Raw genomic sequence first — 17,971 nt, forward strand, 5'->3', positions numbered from 1 at the left:
GGTCTTACATTCTAGTCTTTAATACATTTTGAGTTTTGTGTATGGTGTGATATAGTGGTCTAGTTTCATTCTTTGGCATGTGGCTGTCCAGTTTTCCCAATACTATATTGAAGACACTATGCTTTTTCCATTGTATGTTCTTGGCTCCTTTATCATAAACTAATTGTCCATATATGTGCGGGTTTGTTTCTGGGCTCTCAATTCTGTTCCATACATCTACATGTCTGCTTTTCTGTCAATATCATACTGTTTTGATTACTATAGCTTTGTAGTATAATTTGAAATCAGCGAGTGTGATAACTCCAGCTTTGTTCTTTTCTTCTTAGGACTGCTTTGGCTATTTGGGGTTTTTTGTTCCATATAAATTTTAGAATTTTTTGTTCTATTTCTGTGAAAAATGTCACTAGGAGTTTGACAGGAATTGCATTAAATCTATAGACTTCTTTAGGTAATGTGGTCACATTCACAATGTTAATTCTTCCAATCCACGAGCACGGGATATCTTTCCATTTCTTTGGGTCTTCAAATTCTTTCAACAATGTCTTACAGTTTTTAGTGCACAAGTCTCTTATTACCTTGCTTAAATTTATTCCTAGGTACTTTATTCTTTTTGTTGAGATTGTAAATGGGATTTTCTTAATTTCATTTTCTGTTAGTTTGTTGTTAGTGTATAGACATGCGGCAGATTTTTGTATGTTGATTTTATGCCCTGCAACTTTTCTGTATTTATTACTTCTAACAGTTTTTTTGAGGAGTCTTCAGGGTTTTCTAAACATAAAATCATATCATTGCCAATAGTCACAGTTTAACTTCTTCCTTTTCAATTTGGATCCCTTTTATTTCTTTTTCTTACCTAATTATTCTGGCTAGGACTTCCAATACTATATTGAATAAGAATGGTGAGAATGGGCATCTTTGTGTTGCTCCTGATCTTAGAGGGATAGGTTACAGTTTTTTCACCATTTAGGGATTTAGGAATTCTTTTAGCTTCATGAACTTGTATATCCAGTTCCATCCCTAGATTTGGGAAGTTCTCAGTTATTATTTCTTTAAATGAACTTTCTGTTCCCTTCTCCCTCTCTTCTCCTTCTGGGACAGCCAGCATCCTGATGTTGCCCTTCCAAATAGAATCAGACAGTTCTCAAAGAATTCCCTCATTGTTTTAGATCTTAATTCTCTCTCCTCTCCTACCTGTAGCACTTCCATAATTCTATCTTCAAGCTCACTAATTCTCTCTTCCATATAGTCTGCTCTATTTCCAATACTTTCTAATGCATTCTCCATCTTATTTCTTGAATTCTTCAGATCCAGAATTTCTGTGTGGTTTTTTTTTTTTAATATCTTTATTGGAGTATAATTGCTTTACAATGGTATGTTAGGTTCTGCTTTACAACAAAGTGAATCAGCTATACATATTTTTAAGAGTTTTTTTGGTCTCTTTGGTAAAGTATTTCTTCTATTCACTCATTTTATTCCTGAGCTCACTGGACTACCTTTCTGAGTTTTCTTGAAGCTCGCTGAGTTTCTTCATGACAGCTTTTTTTTTTTTTTTTAAATGATAGCCATTTTGAATTCTCTACCAATTAGTTTGCAATATTCCAAGACTTTAAGTTCAGTTTCTGGGGAACTGTCATTTTCTCTTTGTGATACTGTGTTACCGTGGTTCTTTATGGTGTTTTATGTTCCTCTGCTGGCACATTTGAAGTGTGAAGAGTTTTCTTCTTTAAGTAAAGTGTTTTTTTAAACTTCATTCTCACAATTCAACAGATTAGTATTTAGAGGCCTTTTTTCTCTTTTCCAGTAGGTTGCACTATAGTACAAGATTTTGGTTTTTCTTACGTGAGCTGCCTTTGGTCATATTTGAGAAATGACACTTTTGACACTCCACCACACCTGCTAGAGTTGTTACCCGGTGTGCTCGTTGTTGCTATTGTGCCTCCAGGGTCATTGGTGCCTTGTTGTTGCTGGTGGTGCTGGTGTCATTGCCTAGGGCACTGGAAGAGGAGGCACCTCCACGGTGTTCAGGGTCTCAAAGGTTTTAGGCTCCACCATTACAAGGGGACCAATAAGGTGGGGGAGGGAGCCAGGGTCACAGGTACCCCTGCTGTGTCCAGGATTGTAGCATTCAAGGGCACTGCCACTACGGGCAGTTGCAGGGGGTAGTGAGAGCTACAGGGACGTCCCTGGCTGGGGTTGCAGGCCCCACTGTCACTAATGCCCGGTTCCTTGTGGCCATGGATGCCACTGAAGCTGAGAGGCTGGAATCGTGTGCGCCACCGCTCCTGGGTTCTCTGAGGCTGCAGGCTCAGCCAACTGTGGCTAGGAGCCTGGGATCACAGGTACTGCCTGTACTGTTCCCCTGGTTCCACCTCCTCTATATGTTTCAGTCCAGCCACTTTCAGGTATACAGATGTATGGAATTTTGTGGCATGCTGGTGTGTTGAGCAGAGGCACCTTTGTTGAGTTATGCATGTTTTACTGTTGTAGATTGAAGGGGAGAGACAAAGGGAGCATGTCACACCACCACGATGCTGATGTCACATTCCATTGTGATTATTTTTAAGTACCATTTTTTTTTTTTGGCCACGCCGTGTGGCTTGCAAGATCTTAGTTCCCCGACCAGTAATTGAACCCAGGCCCTTGTCAGTGAAAGCACAGAGTCCACACCACTGGACCGCCAGGGAATTCCCAATTTTTAAGTATCATTTGTAAATCAGGGCTATTTTCTGAGCACTGAGGCTAAAAAGTTGATTTTATCACAGCAAAAATACCTACCATAATTAAAACTATTAATTCTCAAAGTAACTAAAAAATCATGTTGATCATACTTAAGCTTACATATGATTAGAATTACATAATTCACACACCATAGCTATAAAAATTAATGCAATGTAAGAGTGAAAATTGATTTTTTGGAGACATAGCAGAACACATATACATTTTTCCTGCAAAGATAGCAATACTCTCTTAATCTAGTCAAAATATTACACTATTTGACTAAGTCATCAAGTCTGTAAGCTTGAAATATTCTTTGTCAAGTAAACGTGCAAATTTCTCATTTTTTCCATTACAAATTACAGCTTTATTACAATTACTATAAATATGTTTACAATTTGAGTTATCTGTTCAGTGACTGAAAATACCTAAATCTTGTCCATGGAGACTAAAGTAACAAAGCATAATATTTACGTAAGTGAATTCAACAGTTCTTTAAAAAGGAAGAAATCCCAAGTTTCTGCCACAATAAGGAATGTCAAACCAAAAAGTTAGGGAGGTAAATCCCAAGTTGTCCTCTCCTCAATTTATAATCTTGGAACTCGAGGAAAGCATAATAAAAAGACCTTTGTTTTTAAAGTTATAAAATTACCAAAATTTAATTATGAATTGAACAAAACTAAGACTGATTCCTGGAAGCTTGGGCATAATATTGTCCAAAGAACCCTAAGACTTCAAAGATAATTTATCCAAGATAAATAATTGGAGATGTCTTCAAATAAGTTCTCAGACTGTTGAGAAAATCTAACCTAATTGCATCATAAGACAATTACTATAAGTGAGACTGAGAATAGTTGAGCATGACAGATAAGTTGAGTGATACAAATGATGTCTCAAATCTTTCCTAACCATCTCTAATCTTTAGTGTTTCTTCTAATTATAATGCTTTAAAAAAATTCATTATAAAAATTTAAGTTACAAGGAGATGGTGGAAATTTCTTTAGCTATGTAACTAATGTACCTAAAATACAGACACTATGTAAGTAGGAAAAATTATCATCTAAAACTCATTAATACTTAAGTTTTCTTTTGAGCCCAACTCTTAGAAACAAACTTTTCATTCCCAATTCTAGAATGTTTAGTATACATAACTGAGAAAGAAGAGGCTTTAAATTAAATAAGCCATGTAACAACACAGACATGATTATGCTAATAAATCATTAGTTTATTTATTTAGCCACTGAGTAGGTGAAACATTCAGATATACTGAAAGCCTACCTTGAAAAATGCATATAGCTACAATAAATATTTTAGAGGGTCACATATTTACAGCCTATCTGTTAAAAGTATACTTTGAAATAATCTTCATTGTAAGAATAAGTACAACTAAGATGCACTGAGCTTAGAATAATGTCAAAGCAATCCAAAATGATGAAAAATAATCAGTCTTATGTATGCTTCCAATGCAAACTAATTACATGCTTACCAGAATTAAGAGTAACCATTCTTTCTCAGATTTATTAGTAAGTAAAATTTGAATGAATTCTCTATCTTGAATTTCATAACAAAGATGGATGTTGATTTAGTAACTTTACCGAACGAGTTATAATGAAATCAGTGTTAGTTCTATAATATCTATACCATGTAGCTAAAACTGAGTTCTGCAGAATTTAGTGTGTTCATTTTGATGTTAATCTTAAAATATCTTATCTGTTATAAAAATACAACTTTTTATTGTGTAAAATAAAACCTCTTTTGCAGAATAAAACTTCTCTTCTATTTAGCAAATGAAAGATGTTGTCAGAGACTAAGTCCTTGTTTTCTAAGTCTATGTTTCTTATAGTGAGGCCCAAAGACATATTCTTGCAGTATGAGATATTTTTATCCTCTTTTAAAGAGAATTTATTTTCAAATCACTGATTTATACAATATACTTAAAACTGTCTACATCATATATACTGACCAAACAAATAAATAGTTGTTCTTTCATGCTGAAAGAACAAGCTAAACTTTAACATGTACAGAAATACGTATAGGTAAGTTGTGCAGTCTGAATTCCCAGTTTTTCAAAGTCTCTAGTTTTTCCTAGATATTCTGTGAATATTAGGAAAAGGACACTGAAGTATAGTTTTGTTTTGTTTTTTTTTTGCTGCGCTGGGTCTTCATTGCAGTGCATGCATTTCTCATTGTGGTGGCTTCCCTTGTTGCGGAGCACGGGCTCTAGGCGTGCCGGCTCCAGTAGTTGCAGAACACAGGCTCAGTAGTTGTGGCTTGCAGGCCCCAGAGCACGCGGGCTTCAGTAGTTGCGGCTCATGGGCTCTAGAGCACGTGGGCTTCAGTAGTTGTGGTGTGCAGGCTCACTAGTTGCAGCTCGCGGGCTCTAGAGCACAGGCTCAGTAGTTGTGGCACATGAGCTTAGTTGCTCCTCAGCATGTAGGATCTTCCCGGACCAGGGATCAAACTCATGTCCCCTGCATTGGCAGGCGGATTCTTTTTTTTTTTTTTTTTTTTTTTTAAATTTATTTATTTGTGGCTGTGTTGGGTCTTCGTTTCTGTGCGAGGGCTTTCTCTAGTTGTGGCGAGCGGGGGCCACTCTTCATCGCGGTGCGCGGGCCTCTCACTGTCGCGGCCTCTCGTTGCGGAGCACTGGCTCCAGACGCGCAGGCTCAGTAATTGTGGCTCACAGGCCCCGTTGCTCCGCGGCATGTGGGATCTTCCCAGACCAGGGCTCGAACCCGTGTCCCCTGCATTGGCAGGCGGATTCTCAACCACTGGCAGGTGGATTCTTAACCACTGTGCCACCAGGGAAGTCCTGAAGTATAGTTTTAATTGTAGTAGATTTACAGTATTGTGTTGGTTTCAATTGTACAGCAAAGTGATTCAGTTATATATTGGGTTGGCCAAAAGGTTCGTTCGGGTTTTTCTAGAACATAAAAACCGAACGAACTTTTTGGCCAATCCAATATTTTCTCAGATAATTTTCCATTATAGGTTATTACAAGATATTGAATATAGTTCCCTGTGCTATACAGTAAATCCTTGTTGCTTATCTATTTTATGTATAGCAGTGTGTATCCCATACTCTTTATCATTCACCCTCTCCCTTTCCCCTTTGGTAACCATAAGTTTGTTTTCTATGTCTATGAGTCTGTTTCCACTTTTTAATATAGATTCATTTGTATTATTTTTTAGATTCTACATACAAGTGATATCATATAATATTTGTCTTCCTCTGACTTAATTCACTTAGTACGATGCTCTCTAGCTCCATCCATGTTGCTGCAAATGGCAATATTTTGTTTTTATGGCTGAGTAATATTCCATGGTGTGTGTGTATGTATATGTGGTGTGTATGTATATATATGTATATGTGTGTAGATATATATATATATGTATATATACATACACATACCACATCTTCTTAAATCAATCATCCACTGATGGGCACTTCAGTTGTTTCCATGTCTTGGCTATTGTAAACAGCGTTGCTATGAACACTGGAATGCATGTATCTTTCTGAATTAAGAGTTTTTATCTTTTCTGGATATATGGGAGTGGGATTGCTGGATCATAAAATAGCTCTATTTTTAGTTATTAAGGAACCTTCCCACTGTTTTCTATATATGAGTATCTTTAAGTGAGGCTACTTTTATATACAATCTTTACACTTTTCATGTACAGTGACCCTTGAACAACGTGGAGGTTAGGAGCACCAACCCTGCACACCATTGAAAATTCGAGAATAACTTATTTGTGGTTCTGCATCCATGGCAGATTCAACTCTGGATATGTGGATCGTGCAGTACTGTAGTATTTACTATTGTAAAAAACCTGCATATAAGTGGACCCACTACAGTTCAAACCCACATTGTTCAAAAATCAACTGTATTTCATTTTTCCTGCTTTTTAACTTTGGTTCACAGTTGGAATGTGTGATTTACTCCAATCTCCCTTTTACAATGTCCAAATGATCTTTTAGTAATTGAGTTGAAAAAACTTCTCCAAAGGGCATCTGCAACTGTTTTCTTCTAACACATCTCTTATCTCAACTTGTCTTGTCACCTGTCTCTTTATTATCATCTGATTCTCTGTTTAATTACATTTCAGTTATCTGAATTTTGGTTATACCTCTATTTTTACTCTCCTATAATGAAAAGGCCCTCCTTCCACCTCTACCATACCCCACAAATAACTACTTACATCCTGGCCTCTAAATATTATTTTCAAAATACTTCCACATAAAGTAAAAAAAACTTCCAAAATTTATATAGGTACACAACTACCTTTTTCTCCCACTTTGCACACATTCCCATAGCACAGAGTTGGTAGGTGCACAATAAATGCCCAATAAATACTTAAGTGATTTATCCCATCCTATTTTCAGTTGTCTTGTTCGTTGTTAGCATATTATTATTAAGAGTATCAATTCTTAAATTTTAAAAAGTCACTACAAACTATTAAAAAAATCAAACAATGATCTAATATAACAAAAAGTTTAAAATATAAATTCATAATTAGTTACTTTCCTTTTTAAAATTATAGGTTTACTGGGACACAAAAACCAACTATCTTTTATCCACTGATAGACATTTTGAAAGTATCTATATAACAGTACAAGAAAATTGATATGTAGGAATTACTTACCTGAGGGATAACAATATCTGCTAATGCCTTTGAAAGCCTATATAATTCCATTGTGTTTTCTAATTTCAAGGAACCATTATGCTGGACATCATATTTTATACAGTCATATATGTCAGGGATTTTACTAATATCATATCTTCCATTCTTTGTTTTAAAGTCTTTCTCCAACTTGGACCATCTACGTAGCATGAGCTCTAAGGTCTCACTATGATAAAGCTGGATATCTAAAACAACATAACAGTTTTAGTATATTAAACTTAAAAATCAGTTAAAGAATATATATTAAAAATTGGTAGTCAGAAACTTCTTAAATATCAAAGGTAAAATTGTTAACAAGCTAGGAAATGTTATCATAGGCATATACTATTAGCAACTATATATTTTGTAGACTTGAATAAAGATATAAATACATGGGTTAGGAACTGGTTTTATAGAAGACCTTCCATATGTTACATACGTTAGTTGCCCAAGTTATTAACTAAGCTAATCTCAGAGCCAGAGCACTGATCACCTTCCTGTTGCTTGCTCCTTCTTATTAGCTGCCTATTTGCTGCTGAACTGTACAGTAATGCTACATAATTAACCAAATAAAAATGTTTTATTATCCCTTTCATGCTACCACAGATAAAAGCAATTATAACTTCACTATTATTTTTTTGCTGGATATATATTAACTCAAATTATACCTAGACATACCTATCTAATGCTAGATATAGCATTAAAGGCTTGATTTTTTTATGATTGGCGTATCTTATTTAAAAATGTTTATAGCAACTGGATAGTGCTTTTTATTTGTTTTCTAATCTAAGGAAAACAAAATATTTACCTGATGATTTGGGATCTTCCATTCGATGTCTGATTTGAGAAGTCAAACTTTGTATCAAGAAATACACTTTGTCACAGGTCTTCACAGGATTTTTAATTAAATGCATTGATTTGATAAGAGAAATGCTTCCAGATGGAGTAAGCTACAAATGAATAGAGTATATATTTTTACATCTGGTTATGCTCAATTGGCCAAGAGAACAATATACAAAATTTTCCAGTAGCTGGAGAATAACTTCAAACTACAAATTAAGATGACCCCCAAAATACAGAAATAAGATCAAGGAGGAAATTAAAACCTCAAAATTTCATGTTAAAAAAATCCTAAACCTTAGCTAACATTAGATTATCCACAGGGAAAATCTAATAGAAGTACTCTAACTTACAAGGAGATTTTATTCTAACATTTTGCAGACATTTTGCTGATTCACTTGGTATTTGCAAATATGGTTTAACCATTTGACATATATTGACATGTAATAACCTTGAGACTATTATTTTCATCACTTTTTCCAGATGAGGTACTTAACAGAGGTTAAAGCACCTTCCCTAAGATCAAACCACTAGTATGCAAAGAGTGAGATAAAAAAGCAGGTAATCTGGCTAAAGAGCTGTGCTCTTAACCACCATGTAAATGCCTTTGTGATGAGATTTTTTGCAAGTCAACAAAAGCCATTAATGACAAATAGTTTCAATTTTCACTGTTGAAACTTTGCTTGGCAAGTAATTTAACCCCATCAAATAAGTTTGTATAAATATAAAAATGTAAAGTGGAATTCCACTTCTTGTTATGGTGAACTAGGTAGTTTAGGCCAATCTAACCACTGAAGATTAGTAAAAATCCTGGGCAAAGAACTTCTATACTTCCGCTTTAAGGTATCTGAGAGATAAGATATTAAGAATTATGGAAACCAAACTCATAGGTCAGAGATCCAGAGAGTGATACTGGCTTTTAAGGCTGTTTTTGCATTGGAGACATTTGTTGATTCCGAATAGACAGCAGAGAAGAAGAGTAGAGCTTTAATATCCTTTTAGGTTAAGGGGACAAAAGTGAAGTCCAGGATTTTCAAAGGTGAGACTCTGGTAAACTCTGCATTTAGGGTTCAAAAAGGGGTAAACTGGAGTCTGCATTTTTAACAAGACCCCAGATGATTCTTAGTCAAGTAAGTTTGAAAAACACTTTAGTTCTAGAGTCCTTGCTTTGTCCAGGAAGAGGATAAAAGCATGATATAAACATTCAATTTGCAGATGTCACAGAAGCCTATTGTTATCTCTTGGGTAGTGACAAAACAAACAGTAAAATCAAATATAATTTTCAAACTACCAGGGAAATAAATAAATAAAAAGTACCAATTCCAATGAAGCAAGAAAGGAGAGAAAAATAAAAATAGGCAGTATAAATATAAAGCACTTAAAAGGATAATAGATTCATATACAAATTTCAGTAATTTATAATATAAATGAAATAATTGTCCTAAACAAAGATTTTCATGACAAATTTTTAAAAAATCTATATGCAGATTTTAAGAGATACATCTAAAAGTATAGTTTCAGAAAGACTGAAAGTTAAAAGATAAAAAAGATACTGTACAAACACCAAGTAAAAGAAAAAACAACTGTTGTAGCTATATTAATCTCAGACAAAGTAAATTTTGAGGCAAAAATACTGACTGAAATATACCAATTCTTAATTTGTATGCATTTAATAGCATGACATCAAAACATGTAAAGCAAGGCTTAAGAGATTACGAAGACAAGAAAAATCCACAATTATTGTGGGAAATTTTAACACACAACAGTAAAGAAAGAAAAAACAGACCAAAAAAAAATCAGCAAGAATTTTTGTTTTTACCAAAATGATACAAAGTTAGAAATAACAAAAATATAACTTAAGGGCTTCCCTGGTGGCGCAGTGGTTGAGAATCTGCCTGCTAATGCAGGGGACACGGGTTTGAGCCCTGGTCTGGGAGGATCCCACATGCCGCGGAGCAACTAGGCCCATGAGCCACAACTGCTGAGCCTGCGCGTCTGGAGCCTGTGCTCCGCAACAAGAGAGGCCACCATGGTGAGAGGCCCGCGCACCGCGATGAAGAGTGGCCCCCGCTCGCCACAACTAGAGAAAGCCCTCACACAGAAATGAAGACCCAACACAGCCAAAAATAAATAAATTAATTAATTAAAAAAATATATATATATATATAACTTAAAAATGCATAGGTTTGGAAATTTTAAAAGTACACTTCTAAATAATGTATGATCAAAGAAATCACTAAGGAAATTAGAAAATGTCCCAGATGGCATAAACCTCAATTTATGAACAGTCAAAACAGTGCATAAAGGGAAATTTATGGCCTAGAGTATGTATTTTACAAAAGATTGAACATTCATGAGTTAATAAGCATCCATCTAGTGACATTAGTTTTTAAGAATTAGAAAAAGAGCAAAATAAAACTACAGAAGTAGAAGGAATAAAATATTAAACAATAAAAATTAATAAAATAGAAAACAAGTGCATAATTTAGTGAACCAACAAATCTGAAGGACAGTTCTTTTAAAGGACTAATAAAGCTGATCAACTATGGCAAAACTGATCAAGGAAAAAAAAGGGGGGGGAAAGACTGTACAATGTTATGAAACAAAAAGGAATATCTCTACTTATCTTGCAGACATTACAAACAACTTAAGAGGACTGTATACACAAATTTCTAGAAGAATGTAACTTAATACAGACAGAAGACATAATAAATGGAAACTACTAAATTACTCTGGTAACCACAATTACAAGCTTTCCCATAAAGAAAATGCCCATGGGATTTACCAGTAAATTTTACCAAACATTTACTGAAACATATATACATGAATTATTGCCCCCAAACAGGACTCTCTAACTAATTTTATGAGAACAGCATAATCTTGATATTGAAAGCAGGCAAAGACAACAAGAATAAAAAAGTAAAGGTCAGTATGACTCATGAACACAGATGTAAAACTCCTAACCAAAAATATTAGTAAACCCAAACCAGTGATATATATATATATATATGTATTTTTTTTTTTAATGAGCTTATTCTAGGAACCAAGGTAGCCTCTCCCCCAAATCATATGATGTTTAACAGATAAGAAAATATAAAATTTAAAAACTTGTCATGATAAAACCTCTTAAGAAAACAGGAGTAGAATGGATTTTCCTTATTTTGAAAAAGAGTAGCTTTAAAAAAATCTACAGAGACCATACTTAATGGACAGTGTTAAAAAGATTTCCCTTTGAGAATATGAATAAAAAAAGAAAAGCCACTTCTATTTACTATCACTTTGATGGTACTAGCTATTAAAGTAAAGCAAGAAAAAGAATTAAAAACATAAGAACTGGAAAGGAAGACAAAAACCTGGGGATATACTTTGAAAAGATTTTTTAAAATCTACAGATAAGTTACTAAGTTAATAAATAAGTTCAATAAAGTTGACACATATAAAGTCAATATTAAAAAAACTATCTGTACATAGCAGCAACAGACAGTAACCTTTTTAGAGGGAGCGTTTACAAGTACACAAAATTTTTTTTTAAAGATGTAAGTTTTCACAAACTATAGATCTAATGCAATCTAAATCAATATTCCAACAGGATTTTGGGCCAGGTTATTTTAAAATTTATACGGAAATACAAGAAAAGCCAAGAAGAACTTGAAGAAGGACCCATGTGGGATTTGGGAGATCTTATTCAATGGCCCAAGAGTCAACAAAAGAATACGTTCTAGAAACAGAGAACACACATATGATAAAGCTGGCACTACAGAGTAGTGGGGAAAGGATGGTCTTTTCAGTATGTGGTGTTGAGACACCTGGATGTACATATGGTTGGGGGGGAAACATCAATTTTGACATCCTTATCTAATAGCACACACAAAAGTCAATTTTAGCTAGATTGTAGATAAATGTGCAGGGAAAAACAGTAAAGTTTATAGAAGATCATATATGGGAATATCTTATGACCCCACATTAGAAAAAGGTATTATAAATAATGCATTAAAATGCACTGAACATAAAGGAAAAAATTGACCTTGAAATACATGGGAAAAAAAAAAAAGAAATACATGGAAAATAAGAATGTCTACTTATCAAAGGAAATCATTAAGGCTCAGAGTAGGTGGTAGTATTTAGAACACATAACAAAAAGCTCATATCCAAAATAAACAAAGAAATTCTACTATTCAATAAGAAAAACACAGGCAACTAGTAGAAAAAAAGGACAAGACTTGAAGAGCAGGCCTTATGAAAGAAGATACCTAAATGGTCAACGAATATTAAAACCACAATGAGGTACTACTATACATCCACCTTCAGAATAGGCAAAATTGAATGGTCTGAAAATACCAAGAATAGAGACTATGTAGAGCAATAACAATTTCCATGGACTTCTGGTGGGAGTATAAATTGCTTCAGTGACTTTGGAAAACAGTTTGACATCTACTAATATCGAAATATTAGCACACTGTGGGGCACAACACTTCCACTCCTAGAATACACCGAAGAGAACATATGCTCATATACACTAGGAGGCATATATGGATATACACGGCAGTATTAGCATAACAGCCCCAAACTATAACAATATTAGAAAGCATATATAAATTGGCATATACTCATAAAATAGAATATGGATCAACAAACTAGGCCAAACATGACCTGTGATAGCCTGTGAGCTAATAAATGGTTTTTACATTTTTAAAAGGTGGTTTAAAAAAGAAAAGAATATGCAACAAGCAACTATATGTGATCTACAAAGCCTGAAATATTTACTATCTGGTCTTTTATAGAAAAAGTTTGCCAACCTCTGAAAACAATACTACACAGAAATGAAAATTAATTCTGAAAATTCTCAAAACTATGGATGAATTTCACAAACATAATATTGAGAAAAAGAAGCCAGACATAAAAGAAAACATTCTATTACATGAAGCTTAAAAAATACCCCAAACTGAGACTATGGTAGGTACAGATACATACTTAGCCAAATAAGCATTCTGGGTATAAGGCTATAAAAAGTTAGGATAGTGATTATTTCTAGCAGATAGGGAAGGGGCTGCAACTAGGAAGGGACACACAGAGGCTAGAGTTGTTCCAACATTCTGTATCTCTGTAGCGATTATACAACTCTTTGCTTTATAATATGATAAGCTCTAAGTTTACATTTTATGCACTTTTCTATGTGTATGTGCATGTAATATTTGACAATGTAAGAGTTTGGTAAGACTCACCTTTTCATAATCTTCAGCAGTAAAATCTCTGTCTTTCTGAAGTATTTCATGAAGTCTTGCTTTCACACGTTGCTGACAACTGCTCAAAGAGTCACTATCACTATCCAAAAGGCCATTCATGTTTGCACTTTTCACCATCTGAACAAGAATGGGTGTAAGTTCTCCTTCTAGAGCTAATAGCCCCTAAATACATAAAATAAAGCCAAAACAGATTAAGAATTAGTATGCAAAATAGAAGGTATCTTAATAATTATCTTGTTACATGCTGAATTTCACAAGGTATAAGCTTACTATTTACAATAAACTTTATTAATAATGCAATTTGTCATTGCCATTTCAGGGCTTTAGTTAGAAGTTTCAAATTTAGAATATTAAAATAATACCTTAGTAAAAATCTTTTAAAATTCTATATTAGATGAAAATTCTAATAATTCTAAAAAACATTTATTTATACCTTTGCAAAAGCAGCTGCAGTCATCTGGACTCGTCCTTCATCAGAGGCGTATATTTTAAGGTCATGTCGGTAGGTACTATGTAATCTAAGTAAACCACAACCAGGAAATCCTGCATAATCTCCTGAAAATAAATCCTCAAATCACTTAAGCTATATTTTTATCTCACTGTATTTCTATAAATATTTAATAACATCTCAAAATTAGGATTTGAAAATATGATGTATGAATTTAACTGAATTAAAGAAACTCCAAGATATACCTTGACCTCCAGGATACATACACCTGAAAGCTCTTCCAAGTTCTTCAGCCTGGACCCTGCCTGCAGGGGTTAGTTCTCCTCCCCATTTTAGAACCAGAAGTAAGGATGGCTCTTCTCTTCGGCTGTCTAAGATACATGTGAATGAATAAAGCAAATGTCAAGTTTTTTTCTTCTAAACAGACATATTTCAAGATTAATTTTTTCTTTGTGTCTATTCTGCAGTGGAATATGGCCCTTATGTAAATTATTTTGTTCCTTAAACATACTTATCTTGTAGGCTGTTGCTTCTGCTAGGAATACGCCTTGCTCCACCTGTTAAAATCTTACTAAAATTTCAAAATCTCTCCCACACTCTAGAAAGAAGCCTCCTTCCCAGTTCTCTAAAAGGAAACTTCTCCCTTCCCTGCCCTCAGTGGTATGAGAGCAATGGTATTTGCCCAATGTATTTAGTTGTACTACATATACTAGATTAAGAGCTCCTTGATGACAGGATTCAGATCTTGGCTTTATATTAAGAGCCTCCTGCAGTGCTGTCACATAAAAGTTAATGTTGTCTGAAGTGAAGAAGATATACACATTTTTATGATTAGTAATCAGTGATTTGCATAACTTTTAAGATGTGAGATGACAGAGCTTAATATTTATTATAATTTAAACTTATGGGTGACATATACAATAAAATATAGCCAAGAACAGCTTTTTAAATTTGGAGTTGTAGAATCTGTATGTTCCAGACCAAAGTATTTTCTCAGATATAGGGGAGGTCTGAGTTTCTATATTTAATTTTGACTTGCTCTTTATCACGTCCTAAGATCTGTGTTGGATTACAGAAACAAAGGTCATTTAAAAATTAGCACTATAAGCACTAAAGAATTTGATGATTCATTAAAAGTGATAGAAAATCACCATTTCCCCTGGGGCTAGTTAGTAGTTGTATGTGCTTTACCATGCAAGCCAACATTCATTTATAGAAAGGTAATTAATTGACTTGTTAATTATAGTTGTTTATGGATTTTTTTGATATAAACATCAAAATATAGAAAATTAATCTGTGTTGCTATTAATCACAAGGTGTGACAAGAGCAATATATCAAATTTTAGAATATATAAAGATCAACATAATCAAATTTGTTTGCATTTAAAATAATCATTACTTCAATTTTTGCTACTATAAATAATGCGACTGTGAATATCCCTATAGAACAATCTTTCCCTCAATATCTGATTACCCCCTTGGGATAGATTCTTATAAGTAGAATTAAGGTCAAAGCATATGAAAAATTTCTGAAGTGTTTTTTGTTTCCCCAGCCGCACTGCATAATATGCCAGATCTTAGTTCCCCGACCAGGGCTCAAAACCGTGTCCCCTGCAGTGGAAGAGTGGAGGCTTAACCACTGGACTGCCAGGGAAGTCCCCTGAAATTTTGATATATATTGCCAAATTACTTTTCAAAGAATTATGTCAAAGCTTCCCTGGTGGCACAGTGGTTAAGAATCTGCCTGCCAATGCAGGGGACACGGGTTGGAGCCCTGGTCCGGTAAGATCCCACATGCCACAGAGCAACCAAGCCCGTGTGCCACAACTACAGAGCCTGAGCTCTAGAGCCCACGAGCCACAACTACTGAAGCCCGCACACCCAGAACCCGTGCTCCGCAGCAAAAGAAGCCACCGCAATAAGAAGCCGGCGCACCGCAAAGAAGAGTAGCCCGCACTCGCCACATCTAGAGAAAGCCCACGCACAGCAACGAAGACCCAATGCAGCCAAAAATAAAATAAATAAAACAAAGTAAAAAAAAAAAAAAAAAAAGTTATGTCAATTTACAATCCTACCAGTAAACTGAAATCCTGTCACATTGTACTCTCATCAGCATTCTTTATTATAATTTGAAAAAGAACAAAATAAGAAAACACTTTGCCAATGTGATAGGCAAGACTGATTATTATTATTATCATTATTGTATTGGGCATCTCCATTTCTCTGTAAAATGGCTTCCCAACCCCTGCCCATTTTTCTTTTGAAAAGTAAATGAACTTTTGTGCTCACTGCTCTTAGGAGACTAATTTTAAATGCTTATTCTGATTTATTGGGTGGAGAAAAATATCTATTTTAGAAATATGGTGATTACATATTTTTTTAAACAGTCTTTTCATACTTCTTAAGTTTTCTTCCTGTATACCCTGTATGGGATAGGGACCCATTAAGTAACATTTAGTTATAAATAAATAAGCTTTCAGAAGAGTAAAAGAGAAGTCCTAAGCAGTTTTCAAAATAATAAAAGGTATCCTTTACCTAAAGGATAAAAAGTAAAACATCTTTTATTTAAAGGATAGAAGGCATAGTTAACACAACTCCATGTTATTTTTCCTCTGTTCAGCATGCCAACCCCTAAACTATTAGACAGAAGATTACAAAGGTAATCAACGACGAGTAGTAAGTCCCTACATATAAATAAAACACAATAGGCATTAATAGTGACATACCTTCCTCTTCACTAGATGTCTTAGGACAACCATGAGGGAGATAGGTTAATTGGACCTTACGATTTATTCCAGAAAAATGGCCATACCTGAAAAATAAAGTGGCAAACAGAACAGACAATATTCAATAAGCATGTAATGCAACCTCCTAAAGAAAAACTAAAATCCACCTAGACAAAAACTAAATCTTACATATTAATGCTTCCTATTTGTAATTACCTTGCTGAATTCTTCAAAATATCCTAGCACAAAATCTGTATCCTAGGTAATTATTCTAACCACATTAAAAATAAAAATACAATAAAGTTTCTCTTTAAAAGTTGGAGAATTTTAATAGATGCCAAAGTATATAAACATACAAAAACATAAATGTATGTGTCTTTAAAAAAATAAAAGAAATAACGATTTTAAGTGGTCAAAGAAATAAAGCTTATAAGAGGAATATTGATGGTACCAATTTCACTTGATTAAAACATAGTTCAAAATTATTTTTCACTTAAACAGCACTGAATCTGTGGTTAACTTAGCAATGTGGCCTTCATCCTAAGTAGTACTTCATACAAGATCTAAATGTGATGCCCTCTTTTGATCTTCTCATCAAAATTAAAACTAAAACAGAACCTTCAATACAACAATCTCTTTTCTCACTGGTGAAAATAAAATTCTTGTTAGACGTCCACTAATTTCTCCTCAGATACAGTGATAAAGAGAAAAAAGTTCAAACTGTGAAGGAAATTAACATGAAAAGTCACACATATTAAAAAAAAAAAAGCACTATAAGTAGTTACCAAAATTATGCGTTTCAAAAAGATACTTACATCTCTAACACGGTCTTAAGTTGTTCAAGTTTAGACTTGTTTTCTTCAATTTCAGAATCATTATTTTGTCCCAACTCTATAAGAAGTTGTCGCGCAATATCCAGCACTTCCTGTAAAATAAATAAAGAATTGAATTTTTATGTAACTTTGCGATTAGCAATTTAAAACCCAACAAGAAATCAGATGCACTTGCCTGTAACTGTTTTGGTTTTTTGAGCTTTAATTTCCCAGATTTATATCCATCACACTTTTCAAAAAGATCAAAGAATCTTATAAGAAAGACAGAGCACTGTTAGGCATTTGCAACAATATTACCTCTATAAACTAAAACAAATAATTACAATAAATGATAGATATGGGACTAAAACAATAATTAATAATAGATATGGGACTTGGGGTCTATGGACTTCACTGTGTGCCCTCTTTCACTATATGATGTTGCTCCTCTACTTTGATTGATAAAACTTAGTATTTTCCTAAACCGTATCAAACTAATAATCACTAGATTAACTGAAAAGAAGT

The 17,971-nt window shown here is 34.1% G+C and overlaps 1 protein-coding gene across 19 annotated transcripts in view; it reads right to left on the minus strand.

Annotated features, from left to right (window-relative positions):
* The window catches only part of PPIP5K2 (diphosphoinositol pentakisphosphate kinase 2), an 89,510-nt gene that overhangs the window by 40,605 nt on the left and 30,934 nt on the right, over positions 1-17,971 (minus strand). For 15 of the 19 annotated variants that reach the window (XM_082458017.1, XM_082458021.1, XM_082458022.1 and 12 more), the window contains exons 12-19: positions 17,639-17,718; positions 17,450-17,555; positions 16,635-16,720; positions 14,154-14,279; positions 13,894-14,015; positions 13,440-13,622; positions 8,186-8,327; positions 7,360-7,583 (exon numbers count right to left, since the gene is read on the minus strand). In XM_082458017.1, coding sequence (XP_082314143.1) covers positions 7,360-7,583; positions 8,186-8,327; positions 13,440-13,622; positions 13,894-14,015; positions 14,154-14,279; positions 16,635-16,720; positions 17,450-17,555; positions 17,639-17,718 — 1,069 coding nt within the window. Of the gene's footprint in view, positions 1-7,359; positions 7,584-8,185; positions 8,328-13,439; positions 13,623-13,893; positions 14,016-14,153; positions 14,280-16,634; positions 16,721-17,449; positions 17,560-17,638; positions 17,719-17,971 lie in introns of all 19 variants that reach the window. The other 4 variants (XM_082458015.1, XM_082458024.1, XM_082458016.1 and 1 more) reach the window with 2 other exon arrangements.

Source organism: Balaenoptera physalus, assembly GCF_965194825.1.
Source record: "Balaenoptera physalus genome assembly, chromosome: 3".
Taxonomy (NCBI): Eukaryota; Metazoa; Chordata; class Mammalia; order Artiodactyla; family Balaenopteridae; genus Balaenoptera; species Balaenoptera physalus.